This window comes from Argentina silus, assembly GCF_951799395.1.
Source record: "Argentina silus genome assembly, chromosome: 20".
NCBI classification, from domain to species: domain Eukaryota; kingdom Metazoa; phylum Chordata; class Actinopteri; order Argentiniformes; family Argentinidae; genus Argentina; species Argentina silus.
In genome coordinates this window covers 10744086-10758008 of record NC_139674.1, presented here as the reverse complement: position 1 = coordinate 10758008, position 13923 = coordinate 10744086, and the positions used below count along the sequence as shown (strand labels likewise).

General features: G+C 45.9%; 1 protein-coding gene across 1 annotated transcript in view; it reads right to left on the bottom strand.

The window, feature by feature from the left end:
• Positions 1 to 12372, bottom strand: part of snd1 (staphylococcal nuclease and tudor domain containing 1) — a 159730-nt gene extending 147358 nt beyond the window's left edge. Inside the window, exons 1-9 of the mRNA XM_083692103.1 lie at positions 12154 to 12372; positions 9449 to 9598; positions 8964 to 9084; positions 8525 to 8606; positions 4660 to 4820; positions 3488 to 3579; positions 2314 to 2472; positions 1951 to 2057; positions 1611 to 1701 (exon numbers count right to left, since the gene is read on the bottom strand). Coding sequence (XP_083548229.1) covers positions 1611 to 1701; positions 1951 to 2057; positions 2314 to 2472; positions 3488 to 3579; positions 4660 to 4820; positions 8525 to 8606; positions 8964 to 9084; positions 9449 to 9598; positions 12154 to 12228 — 1038 coding nt within the window. The 5' untranslated portion in view covers positions 12229 to 12372. The remainder of the gene's footprint in view (positions 1 to 1610; positions 1702 to 1950; positions 2058 to 2313; positions 2473 to 3487; positions 3580 to 4659; positions 4821 to 8524; positions 8607 to 8963; positions 9085 to 9448; positions 9599 to 12153) is intronic.
• Positions 12373 to 13923: the final 1551 nt, after the last annotated feature.

Here is a 13923-nt window from a genome sequence, read left to right as displayed (position 1 = left end):
GGATCCATCGGGAAGGTCAAAAGGCTGCAATGACGGGACGGAGCCAATCGAATGAGGAACATCAAGTCAAGGTGGCATTGAACCGTCTAACCGGCTCAAGTCAGCAAATTAAAACGTTGAGGAGGTGCAAACCCTGCAACACTCCTAAGAGATAAAACATACCAGTCCACCCAATACAGACATCACAATACCAACACCAATATATCTAACCAATCTAGCCAAAAGATTCAAGTTGCCATTACAGAAAACGTTGTGGCCGAGGGCCATCTCCGAAACATCCAAAAACTCACTCATCCCTACACAAACTTTCTGCGGAATAGACCCGCCCCCGCCTCCTCCTCTCTCTCTCTCTCTCAACCCCCCCCCCCCCTTTCCATCTCTGTGCCCTTCTTTGCCCTTCTCCCCCCCCTTCTCTTTTCAGCTTGCGTTCCCTGGGCTCAGGAAGATCTGAGGGCAGCTGAAGCCGATATAAATGTTTTATCCATTTTCCAGAGCTCCAAGTCTTCTTCTCTTCTGACTCAGGGGAAAAACACACAGTGTTTATTTTTTTTTGGTGTGTGCAAATTCTCAAACTCATTCTGTAAGCAGATTGCTAAGCAACACCTTTATGTAACCAAAGGCTAGCCGTGAATTTTTCAGGGGGTCTCGAGAAAAATAAATAAATAACGCAACTTTTGGGAATTTATGAAACCTTTTTGATACTCCCCCTCCTAAATAAGAGACATTGTCCGAGGAAAGACAGAGAGTCTCGCTCTGGGAATGAACAGAGAGAAAACTAGGTTGGGAGAGCCCAGTTCTCAACATCGGCGCAATTTACACTGTCGTCGAACAATGAAGAGGGCTTACGATGTGTCATCTTAAAACACCAATAAAGGCTCTCAGCTACATTCCAGAGGTCCCTGCCGGGGGCTTCATCTCACTTAGGTTGAAGTAATGGGCTTTGACAAGGGACGGTTCTGGACACATTTCAAAGGCAGCCCCCCCCCTTGATATTAAGACAATCATTCTCCCCCCCGCCCCCGATAGGAGAGAGCTAATAAAAGCTAATATCCCACATCTTCAGTTGGGCTCGTTGGCCTCAGCGAGGGGCGCTGGACGTCAGCTATTCTGAGGTGATTTGACTGGGGAGTGCTCAAGGTTGCTGCTAAGCACCACTCTTTGTAGCTCCTCTGTGTGTGTGTGTGTGTGTGTGTGTGTCTGTGGCATATTTTGTCAGAGCTTCAAGGACTGCTGCAGTGCCGTGACAAACACAGTTGGGCCGTCTAAATGCTGCAGTAGAGACACCGCGACGGACGACGGTAGCCACGGAAACATTCCCCCTGACAATTCGACCACGTAAACAAAAATAAATAAATAAATAAATCGGCGACGGCTGCACTCCGTTCCGGGAAGTCACTCCGCGATCCTACCTTCGGCCCTCGCCAACCACCCTTCACAGATGTGATGTGACCGGATAGGTGAAAGCAACATGGATGGAGGACACCAGACCTATTTCTTACACCTACCTGGTCACCTCAGATCTGTAGAAGGGGACAGAGCTAGGGCGGCAGAGAGGTGGGCACGAGGTGTTGTTTGTATTGAGATGCAGCTCTACGCTCACAGGGGCTTACCTTGGCTACGAACTGTCTGTCCTTCTGGTCCATGTTGGCTGTGGGGGCCACGTAGTCCTTCCAGATACGGACCTTGCGCTCTTTGGCAGATCTATTCAACAAATAGGGGGGGGGGGGGATGTACCACCATCATTATCTACACTTAAAGTACTAGCTTTAATAGTACACAGTAGTCAGTTGAGTCTGTGAGACTGGTCTCCTGTCAGGTCAACCTCTCTAAAGGAGAGCAATGTGAATCCTGAATCAAGTGGAGCTTATATGCTTATTGAGTTGGTAGCGGTTTGTGCATGCAGTTGAACATTGCATTCGTGCAGTTAAAGGATTGGGAACTGGGACTGACTTTTCTCCAGCTCTGAGTTTCTCTGCTCCCTGTGTGTAGACGGCCATGGACCAGTCCACGCAGCGGGCGAACCCCTCCTTCAGCAGCAGCTCTGTGATGTTACCGTTCTGGAGGACACACGCACATACAAAATCGAGTCAAATACATGGTTATGTAAACAATTAAGACAACAGGGTTATAGATAGTGCATGTGTATCTAAATGTGGAGTGTGTGTTAAAACATGCAGTGTGTGTGTGTGTGTGTGTTAAAACATGCAGTGTGTGTGTGTGTTAAAACATGCAGTGTGTGTGTGTGTGTTCAAACATGCAGTGTGTGTGTTAAAATGTGGTGTGTGTGTGTGTGTGTGTGTGTGTGTGCCTCACCGGGTGTAGGATGGTTCCCAGTATGATCTGGTTGGGGCAGCTCTCCAGGATGATCTGAACGTCTCTCTGGAGCAGGCGGGACTCGGTGAAGAACTTGGCCTCGGCGGCAAACGGCTCTGGTGTTTCTGTGCCGTCCGCCTCGCGCTTGAACGACGGACACTACAGGAGGAGGAAACAGATATGTTCATTACATCTGATCATCATGTTCATTCATATACATATATTCAGGTTCGCAGGCACATGTCAGTATTGACCCACATTTAAGATGGATATTCAGCATTCAGGGTACAAAACTCATAACCATCAAATAGTTTAGTTGAATTCAATTTAAATTTTTTAATCTAAATTATATTTCTTTTTTTATGGTGGATCAATACAATTTGCCGGTGAGACCAAAAATCCCAAAGGCCTTCGATAAAAATCAACCAAAGTAAACAAAAATACATAGAGAGTTGTGTATCATCCACATTCTACAATATGTTATGAACTGTCGTCTTCATGAGCACAACCTATTTATCCTTATAAGCTATCACATACATAAATACAAAACAGATGTACAAGACAGAGCTGGAAGATTAGGCAGTAAAATAACCGCACCAAGACAGAAAAACAGCTCCAAAAGGGGTGTAATGTCTTAAGTGTGAGATGGCAACGATTTGTTATCGTAAGTGCACCATTTGTAAAACTCAGCTCTGAGAAGAAGATGGATGGTGAATTTGGAAATGGGAAAAAGAGGGATGTTAAAATGTCTTACGTGGGTGCGATAGCAATAACAGAAACGTCTCAGGCTTTATTGCATTTCTTATCCCTCATCCCTATTCCTTATCTCTTGATATCGACCATGACTCAGACATACTACATGTCACCTGGGGAGTTTCTCTCTCATCAAATATAATGGTGAAATTCCAGATATGGGAATATCCCCTGTTAAAAGAAATAGGACCCCCCCCCCCGCAGTAAAGTGAATACATCAAGAGAAAACTAAGAAAAAGAAAGATATATCCTCCATTTAACGTTATGAAAACACGCCCCATTAAAAAACAATATGATTATCCTCTACTGGAAGTAATAAGAGTACATTCCATTCAAAGCAGTGGGATGTGTCCCCTGTGGACCTGTGTACAGTCGATAGCGTCCTTCCCACGGCAGGGCTTGTGGGCGCTTGGTGACTCACCTTGACCCCAGAGAGCATGACTGTGACCAGGTAGTAGTCAGGCAGGAGAAGGGCACGGACCACGCTGCCGTCCCGCACATGCTCAATGACGGCTGAGAGAAAGAGAGAAAGATGGCGCGCGAGAGAGAGAGAGAGAGAGAGAGAAAGACCGGGTCATTCAGACAAATCAAAAACAGCACACAATAATGCAGCGACCATCTCATTCAGTTCTATAGGTATATCATGTTCTATAGGTTTGTTTAAGGTACAGTGAGACCAATTCACTTCCCCGTAGGTATTTTTATTCGAGCCCCAATAAAATAGTTCTTCTTGATTATGTGAGTTGACCACAAAAAAAATTACTTTTGGGCTATATCTCGGGCCCCGGAGTGTTCTGGGCAGGCTCAGGTCCGGTCTGGAGGTCAGGAAAAACCATGCCTTTAATTCAGTGATCCTATACAGTACAACATGACCTTAACCCCTTTTACTCGATTCTCACGCTTTCAGAGAATCGAAGCGGTTTATACGTGTTGTCGTTTATGCCTCGGAATCCTCATCCCTCCTTTTGTGTGTGCCCTGACCTCTAAAAACGCCTCATAGGGCGAGAGAGGCAGCTACGTGAAGTACATTTTCAGTTGTAAATGGTGTTTTGGGGGGGGGGGCTTGAATGGATGCAGACTGACTCGAGGCTCGGCCGTAATCCAGACACAGGAAATTGCTATTCCGATTCTAGGCCACAGAAAGTCAATGGAGGGCACACTTAAAGCGATCCGGCTGGATTGCTACCGCCCATTTAAAACAGGCCGGCTGTCTCCCTGAATGGTAAAAAGAAAGAGAGCAAAACTCCCACCCCATTTCTCCATTCAATTAAAGGGAGGCGAAATGAGCTGCGCCGCTGTTAGCAGCAGTCACCCGGGTAGAATGGAGAAATACATTACACGGTGGGAGAGGAATAGAAGGGGGGGGGGAGGGGGGAGTCGTAGAAGAAGCCCGCGAGGTGTAATACAGGGAGCCATTATGGGCCCAGACACAGACATGGAGGGGGTAAACAACTAGAGCCAAAATGGTGGATTCCGCAATGGTGGTTTTTATGGACAAACTGAGTGCCAAACTGACAAACTGCTCTGTGTGTGTGTGTGTGTGAGTGTATATTCATTGCACCGCATGTGTGTGTTCTGGATTCCTCGACGTACCATTGACGGGTTTCTGGTGCATGGAGTCGACAAAGTTGCGGGGGTTCTCGATGCTGTACTTGAGGTCTCGGACGGTTTGCATTCCGCCGCCTTCGGACCACATGCCCTTCTTGGAAGCCTTGGCCTGGTCTTCAAGATCACACAGTCTGGCCTGGTCTGGACTGTAGAAAGATGGAGGAAAAGATACAATCAGTGTACCATACACAGGTACAAATCTTCCCACTGAAACTTTCACTGATAATCGTTTCAGTATAGATTTTTTGTGGTTTGGTTTTGTGACCCACCAGTTAGATTAAAAAAAAAAGTGTTCTAAGCCGCCACCACCACCAATCACACGTGTTTTGATACCGTTCCTCATTCCATTCCATGCATTACAATGAGCCCGTCCTCCGTCTACCTCCACTGCTCATAAACAAAATGGAAGTTCAGGGGAACGACTCAGTTTCACTCTCTGTTCATGCGCCAACATTTCCTCTATGTGCTTACCACCAGCGTGCTCAAACACCTGGCAGACGGCTACGAGTGGAGTTTCCCAATTTCACTCATCTTAAGAGGGCTTTTCAAAAAAACACCTCTTCGGATGTAGCTTATTAAACTGTTGGCAAACAGCGTTTAACAGTGTCAGGTGTACGAAAACAAAATGAGTGTTGATTTAAGTGTTTGCATTTGAAGGTTTACTAAGAAAGTCTGACTATAGCATTACTGCATCTAAGGCAGATTGACGATAGCATTGCTTTGACTTTAATCCTGGAGGCAGCCTGTGGCCTCTGCTGTGGAGCGTTATGTAAGCCTTGCTATGATGTTTGGGCCGGAGACGGCCGATAAGCAGATTGTAAGAGCCTCTAAAGATCACAGCCCCTTTGAACACAACATGTTGTTCAACAATTCCCTCAAAAGTATTAGGCAGCGGGCCACACATATCAATTAATTTACTGCTGGTTCAAAAACTAAATCAATAATTCTGGCCCTATCTTTAAAGACCATTGTTGTTTTTGATTTGTGAGTCCCACTTCTTGTTCTTTTCTAATTGTTCTCCGTCATGTGAAGAGTTTTGTTCATGTGAACAATTATTTTTTCTTTTTTTTCTTTTTTTAAATCATGGAAAAGTAAGGCTGCTCAATTCCTGAGTGCGATTCTGTGGTTGGGGCTTTGTTGTGTAAATTGAGTTTTCCACATCAACTGAAATTGAGGATGCTTGGTTTAGAAAGGCCACAAAGTAGAACTCAATTAACACACACACACACACACAAAATGAGAGAAAGGCCCTGTGATCTAAAACACTGTGTTCCTAATTGGAACATTGGACTCGCGCCCAAAACACAGGTGCTTTGTTCCCCCCTTTGCACTGTTTTAGACACAAACCCCAATTGAAATAGAACTGTTTCTTGCTTACAGAGCAAGAAAAAATACTTTCTGGGACAGGCCACGGAAGCCAAGAAAAGTCGATAGCATTTAAGCTACTTACGAAGCTACAGTAGCTGTGGCAAGCTGAGGGGGACAAAAAAAACACTGCCACTGAGGCTAGCGGGCGTTAAAAGGGCACAGCGAGATACTGGGACAGGCTGGCGAGCCGTAATCAGCAAACATCATTAAAGTACACAGGCGGTACTTTGTACTCGAAGGGAAAACACTATTGAACAAAAGATCGACTATTTCTTCATGATATTTCACTCAATATTTCTATTTAGGTCACACGAAGGCTCACTGGCTGAGAAGAGAGGTCGAAACCTATTCTATCAAACCAAGAGAGAGAGCAGAGTGGCGGGGGACGGGGGGGGGGACGGGAAACCGAACATCGACTCACAACTGACTGATGAAAAGTAGCATCATGTATTATGCGCAGATAATCAGCCTTATTGGGTCATTTACAGAGAGTGCTGGCGGTTTGCCAGGCTAGGGAGTTATACATTAATGCTCACCAATGACGCAGATGCGCTACACTGGTGGGGGGGTGGGGGGTGTTCCCCCCCGATGGGTGGGCACAGTTTCCTCACACAACTGGGACCTGAGTTTAAAGCATCAGCAGGGGTGCAAGGCAGAGTGTTATCCATGCTAATTTGAATTCCCTCCCCGCACACTGTGGAGTTACATAACCCCCCGCTACCCCTCCTTAATAATTCAACAAACGGCCCCAGACAGCCTACTTTCTCATTGGTTAGAAGGAGCCTGCCAAAATATCAGAGTGTGGTCATCTTGATTCACTCACTGAAAGAGACGTTGGATGAGAGGGAACTGTGTGTTCGAAGAGGGAGAGAGAGAGAGAGAGAGAGAGAGAGAGAGGTGTGTGTGGGTGGGTGTATTAGGAGAGGTGTGTGTCTGTTTGGGGTGTGTGTACTGTATGTGTTTGAGGAAGTGTGTGAGTGAGTGAGTGAGTGAGTGAGTAAGCCAGCGACCATAGAGGAGAGGGTCAAGTACACATGCTTGCCTGAAGACCAAGAGTGTGTACAAGAGTGTGTCCCAGCTTGCCTTAGCAGTGAGGGTGGGCACGCAGCCCAGGAACTTCCATTTTAATTGGCTGCTGGCTTCTGGAGCCGCGGCCAGGTTTTGAGCATGTGCTCGTCCGCCCCGTTTGAAGCCCATCATTGCCCTCCGATTTAAGCGATCATCGCGGGCAATCACAGGGCTAATGAATATGGGGGCCACGGCGCACCGGAATAAGGCTCAGGGCCCTCCCTCTGTAATGATGTCAACACCCGTCCCACCAAACGATGCCCGCGTAGAGCATTTACATTAGCGGCTGTTCCGAGCCATCGCGTGGAACGCTGGAAACGGGTCGTTAAGCCCGAAACATGCAGGCCATCTCTGGGGTTTTTTTCCCCATTCGTTTGCTTCCCGTAGTGAACAAGGTTTTGCAGCATGTTGTGTGTGGCTATATCCACAAGGGGGAGATAAATCACTCAGGGGGTGAATGGGCGTTTTGGGAGAGTTATGATACAAATGGGGTTTTAATTGGATGATATGGCTGTATGTGTTAGAGAGACACTGAGCCTGCTGATCAGCGGAGCCTCGGTTTTACAGCAGGGCAATACTGCCACCATCTGGAACGTCACATTAAATCCCTGAGCCTCGATGACAGTGGGACAAAAACAAGAGATGGAAAAGGGAGTAGAATTACAATGTCTACTGTGACATCATCAAACTGGCCGACCGTGACATCAAGCTGGCGTATCGTGACGTCACACTTGGCTCTTGTGACATCACACGAGGCTGTTGTGACATTGCATACGCGTGTGAGCGAGGTCACACGGCTCTCAGAATCTTGTCATGGAGAACGCGGCAACCTAGTGACATCACACTAGGTATTTACGCCATCACTGTGGGTGCATAGTGTGATCAGATCATAATGCACAAAGAATTGTATCACATCACGTTGCATATAACAAAAAAATCTTGAATTGATTGATCTACATTGTGCATCTTCCAAAAAGCCGTGTTTCGTGCACCAGTAGCAAATTCTATTGGGTTGATATGGGGTTACCAATGAATTATGAAGCTTCTATGGGTTTGTGCTGATATCTGCACAGGCCTGAATAGAGCATTGCTACAAATCGATACAACTTTCTCAACACACACTCAAACTCAACATACTGTATCAACTCTTGCTTTAGCTAGTGTGTTACAAGCACTGCCAAGTCTATTGGCACAGTGGTTAGTGCACTGGTTTCGGGAGTGGGAGGTCACATGCTACACCTCCCCACACACACACACACACACACACACACACACACACACACACCAGAGGCATCATATCATCATCAACAATGACCACCCCACCCCTAGGCCACAAGGTTTACAACCATACCCCTCCCACCGCTTCACAACATCCCCACTCAGTCGAAGGCGAAGGCAGTATTACAAGTCTTACTTGTTGCCTCTGATTCCTTCCCTGCGGACCATGGCGAGGCCTTCGTTCACCAGACACTCAGCAAGGTTCTCTCCTGTCGTGTCTGTGGTGGGAGAGAAGGTGAGAGAGAGAGAGATAGATAAAGAGAAAGATCATTTTACATACAAATCAAAAGGAATGACAAAACCTTTGGTGAGGGGGGGGACTGTGGAGGGTCTACCAGGAGGTATGAAACCGGTGGGTGTGCATGATCCGTTCATTAGATAAACGCAAAGGCAGTCAAATAAGGGAGGGAACTGAAACTTGTCCCAGCAGAAAAGGATAATGCATAAATAGAACTGCCTGCTATCTAGGCCCTAGTTCTGGGGCACTGTGCCAGCCAGGCCTGTGTAATTGGTAATTGGTAATTGAAGGAGGGGGGGGGGGGGGGGGTCAGTACAGTGGTGGTCCTCCTCCTCACCTCTGCCCAGGTAGACCGTGCTGTACTCTCTGCCCTGGACGGTCTTGATCTCCACGTTGAAGCACACCTCCTTCCCAATCAGCTTCTTCCGCAGGTACTCTCTGGCCTGGAAGGCCCAAGGCTGCAAGGCGAGAACAAGAAGACACGTTGACCTGTTGATCATGGCGGTTTTCTACCACTTGGGGGCGCCAAATAATCACAACTGCCCCCCCATTGACCCTTGGCCAAAAACTTCAGGCCACTTGTATGGATTATCCTTGTAAGGAATGTAGATAGGACATACAGATACTTCACTTGACGACAACAGATACTGTACATTACGTAACTGTCCAATAGATAAATGATTTAACCATGTCAATGGTACTCAAAATACAGATTACTCCTACTCCGCTTCAATGCTGGATGGATCAAGTGGGTGAGAGTGTGTCTGTTAATGCAAACCCTCCTACACACACTGACACAAACACACACACTGACACACACACCTCGTCAGGGGTGTCCTTGCTGTCGGGCAGGCTCTGGGCGGCTCGACGGGCGAGCGCTCCGGCCCGGATGTTGCTCAGGTTGATCTGGCGCTCGGGGGGCGGCCCGCCCCGAGGTTGGCCTCGCACGATGATGGCACATCCTGACAAGATCTACAGAAAAACAGAAGAGTAGATATCAGCCTAACTGTTTATAGGGGGGAAGGGACAACATGACTGGCATCACTGTGGTGGTGGGGGGGGGGGGGTGACGGATAACAACAGGTAGGCTGGACCTCGAGGCATTGCTTGTTGTGCTACACAGCTCATAGGATGTAACGGTGAGCTGAAGTCTTGTGTGATGACAGCAACTGTCCGGGGAAGCAGTTACTGTACGGCTGTAAGCCAAACAACGGCTGTGGTACTTGAGGTAGCAACAGTTGCAGTGTTGTCAATCGTAGTGGTGGTTGTAGCTGTATCAACAGTCCTTCAAAAGTGGCTGGTGAGTGTTCAGACAAGGGACGGCATAATTTATCACACATAATGATAATGCTTAAAAAAATATAACAACATTGCTGTAGAGTCCATGACAGTGTCTTATTGCCTGACGGTCTAGGAAGCATCAGATGAGAGTTTCCACCCCACTCAAGAGTGACTCACTCCTCAGAGTACCATGGCTACAGTACAGGAGGCCTATGCTGCAGTTCTAGACTAGTACTGAACTAACACTGGAAAAACAGGCACTTCTCTCCTCCTCTCGTTCTGTTTACTCAAGGGCTGTGTTCCAATCCACATGTGGCCCTGATCTCTAGTCTTCTTTCCTGAGAGACCCACGGTGGAAAGGGACTGGATAAGTGAAGTGATAATAAGCCTGTTCAGAGTGGTAGTTTTTTAGGGAAAGGACTGAGACAATGGTACCTCGGGACTAGTGGGGAAGCTTGTATAGGTCAACATTACAGAAGGGAAATGCCACCTTCTCTGTCCACACCAAAAGTCAAATAGACAACAAATGAGGCATCCCTCTACTGTATCTTGTCTGTGCTTGTACACACACACACACACACACCTTACTCCTACAGTCCAATGCCACAAGTGGTAAGCCTAATGACTATTCCCTTGCTCTCTGAGAAAAACATAAGAGTCGCTGGGAATAAGGCAGGTCTATATAATTAGGCCTCTGCACGCTTCTAAAAACAGGACTCCCAATGGCCCTAAAAGAAAGCCATCCAGCTCTCACTTAGTCTGATAGCTGGATGCTACTGTGTGTTGGAAACATCTAGCTAAAAGAGACAAACAATGATTTGGCAACTGAAGTTGAAATGCTTTCCAATAAATTACCTTCCATGGCATACTGTAGAAGGCATTTAACATCTGAAAAGAACATTCACATGCAAGTTCTCTCTGAAACAGGAAGCTGTAGCATTAGCTAGGGGCATTATAGGGAGCTAGATGATAATCTGAATCAATGCCAACTGTGCTGCTCCACACAGGAATGTGATTAATGGCAAGTCCATACGAGCGACTCGAACTATTGACTTGAAGAAAACGTTTAACCTGGATTCAATGTGAAACGACAACGTGTCTCAGGGGTTACTTTGGGCCACTGTCGGTAGACTGTGATACGACCACTACGAATGGGAGTAAAAGGGGGGGCCGAATAACTACGTGTCAGTTTCTCGTGGTCGCTACAGGCAGAACAGCAGAAGCAAACAGCCCGAAGATTCAACACTGTCAATGTTCTATCGAGGCCTCCGGGGTTCGATTGATAGTCTGGTCACATTCTTTAGGCGGTAGATAATTCAACCCAAACAAATACCTGAGCTACTAATTATAACTGTTGGTGAGGTTGGGTGACTTGAAAAGTGAAAGAAGGAAGCAAATTAGCTAGCCACAAGCTAGCTCGCTAAGTCGCTTAGAAATTCATTTAGGAGAAGATCAACTTTGCAAGCGAACCATGTATGGAACCCACAATACGCATGATTCCATTCCAATAGTAACACATGCTCAGACCAGGACACGAACTTTGAACACTCTCCACTGGCTATCTAGCTAGCTAGCTCGCTAGCTAAGTCAGATGGCAGGCTTTCACACCTGCCAATGAATGATAAGAAGTCATTTAAAGCCAAACCATTAGCTTATAGCTAATAAGCAATGTCTAGCAAGTAAGTCATTAATACTGGCAAGCCCCCTTGTTGTATTTTTTAGGTGGAAGACAAACATATGTTACAGAAGCACAGCAGGCACTTTAGTTCTGCTGTTTGCTTAGCATTGTTGCTGTTTGTGTTTTGAATGATCTCGTAAATAGCGTCGGGGTGTTTGTCATTGCTACAATGTTTACAATGAAAAGAGTGTTATCAATGAACTTGGGAAAAACACAGTGAGCCACACACTTCAAAAAGTAAGCCGGCAGCTACTGTACCTAACTAATCTCCAAGTGCTGCAGGTGTTTGTCGCTAACACTACTGGTGTGCCAACTCAAGTCACTTGAATGAATCTGTGATGTGGACAACGACGTTTAAACACACTGACAGTGCCCACCATGACATGGACAGTGCGTGTATGTTATGAAAAGAGCACACAATGATTGAGAAGTTGCATTTCAAGCTGTTTGGAAATCCCCAGCTTCCCAGGTCCCAAGCTAACAAGCTGTTAGCAAGCTAGTGTGTTAGCAATGCTAGCTAGTCTAGCTTACATCCCATCATATCCCCACACTGTCCATATGTTCCTACCATCTTGACTATTCCTCTCTGCAGTGGCGCTGCTGGAGCAGGGTTCGCCTGAGATTGTGCCGATACAGATGCCATGTCCACTGATTTCGATACGCCGTTTAAGGGAGAGCCAGGTAAGAGAAGCCGGGAAGCCAAAAGTGACTGTTCTACTGAAAGCCAAGACGGAAAGGCTGAACACCGATGAACACACACGCTTTACCGGAAACACACTGTAGCATGCATACACGTCAAAACCGTTACTTTTCCGGGTCCAGGATCGTAGTGATCCGTGCACATTGGGCATCTCCTCGGCGCGTAAGCGTTGTTGAAACGATAACTTCCGGTGCAGAGGAGGTACGACACGTCAGCATAGTATTAACCCTCACGGAGGATGGTACCATTCATAAGATGTTCGCACTGACACACATACGAATGTCCCCATGCTTGCACGTTCAAAATCAACAATAGGCCTACAGTGTTTTTATCATTCAACCGATTGAAATAAGATGTCACATCTTTTGGAACCAAATATAACGATCAAACTAATTCTAATTTGTTTTTTTTAAGAGTGGAGAGATAAGACTATAATTAAAGCAGATTTGGCTCTCATATTCTGAAATGCGTACTGTTAGACTCTTATCAATGTCTGATTTTTCCATTGTCCTTTCTATATTCTCCTATTTTAGAAGACAGTTTTGGAGTAGGTATAGTTTTGGAGCACTACAATGATTTAGGGGGTGCTATTTGGATGAAAGACCCTGATGATCCTTTTGCCCTTTAACCCAATGTACTTGTGTAGACGTTAAGGTATTGGACATGAGTAAGTAATCTGGTGAAAACTCGACCTGGCCTATCAGAGGGAACGATATATTCACTAGGCCAACTCATTATATTCATGATACTACAACCAATAACACAAATGCTACAGCATCCATTACATATTTGGGGTGCATCTCATTAGTGGCTTTGTTTCCTTGTGTACTTTATTTGATCTGCACTGATCTGTAGACATGGGCTTGATGACAGCAATATGGAGGATGCCCACCAGGATATTTTGATTATATCTGTTTCCCAAGGATTGTAATATTGGCAGCTTATCTTTGGCTGAGTGCATAGTCCATACAGTATAGGTCCTTGAAAGGTAACGCCCAGTAAAAACATGTCTAAACAGATCTGGGGAATATTTCAGAAATGTATTTCATTGTATGGGCACTTGTGAGAGGGTTGTTTATGACATTGGTGCTGGTTAGAGTGCACTGTCAATGTCTCTCTGTAAAATAATACTATAAGTAGCCTACTGTCCTTAAAGTCTAAATTAAATATTGGAACCGGATCAGTATTGAACCTCTAATTTTTGCATCACTGCACAAAATCAGGACTATTCCACTATACCAAGTAGACCCTTTGATTTGTCATTACTTTATTCTAAAACAGAACAATCCGCATTTGCTGGATAATAATGGTTAACTATTGCAGGACTAACTCATTGTCAAGATTACCCCCAAACAAACCTGTATGTCACAGGCGCCCAACTGTTACCCTACCTACTGTTGTCATTGTGGAGGGGAAATGAATGTCCATATTCTTTCAAAAGTAATAAGTAATAAGTGTTTGCAACAGTTTTTGCTCAAAAGTAGTTAGAAGGATGGACCTGCGTTCCACTGTCTCATTCATACTGGATATCCAGAGTATGAACCTAAGGACCGTGTTTGGTGATCAGAGACATATCCATTGCTCCATACCTGAGCTGTTTTCTACTCATACCAGACTAGTTAAGACCCTTTAACAAGG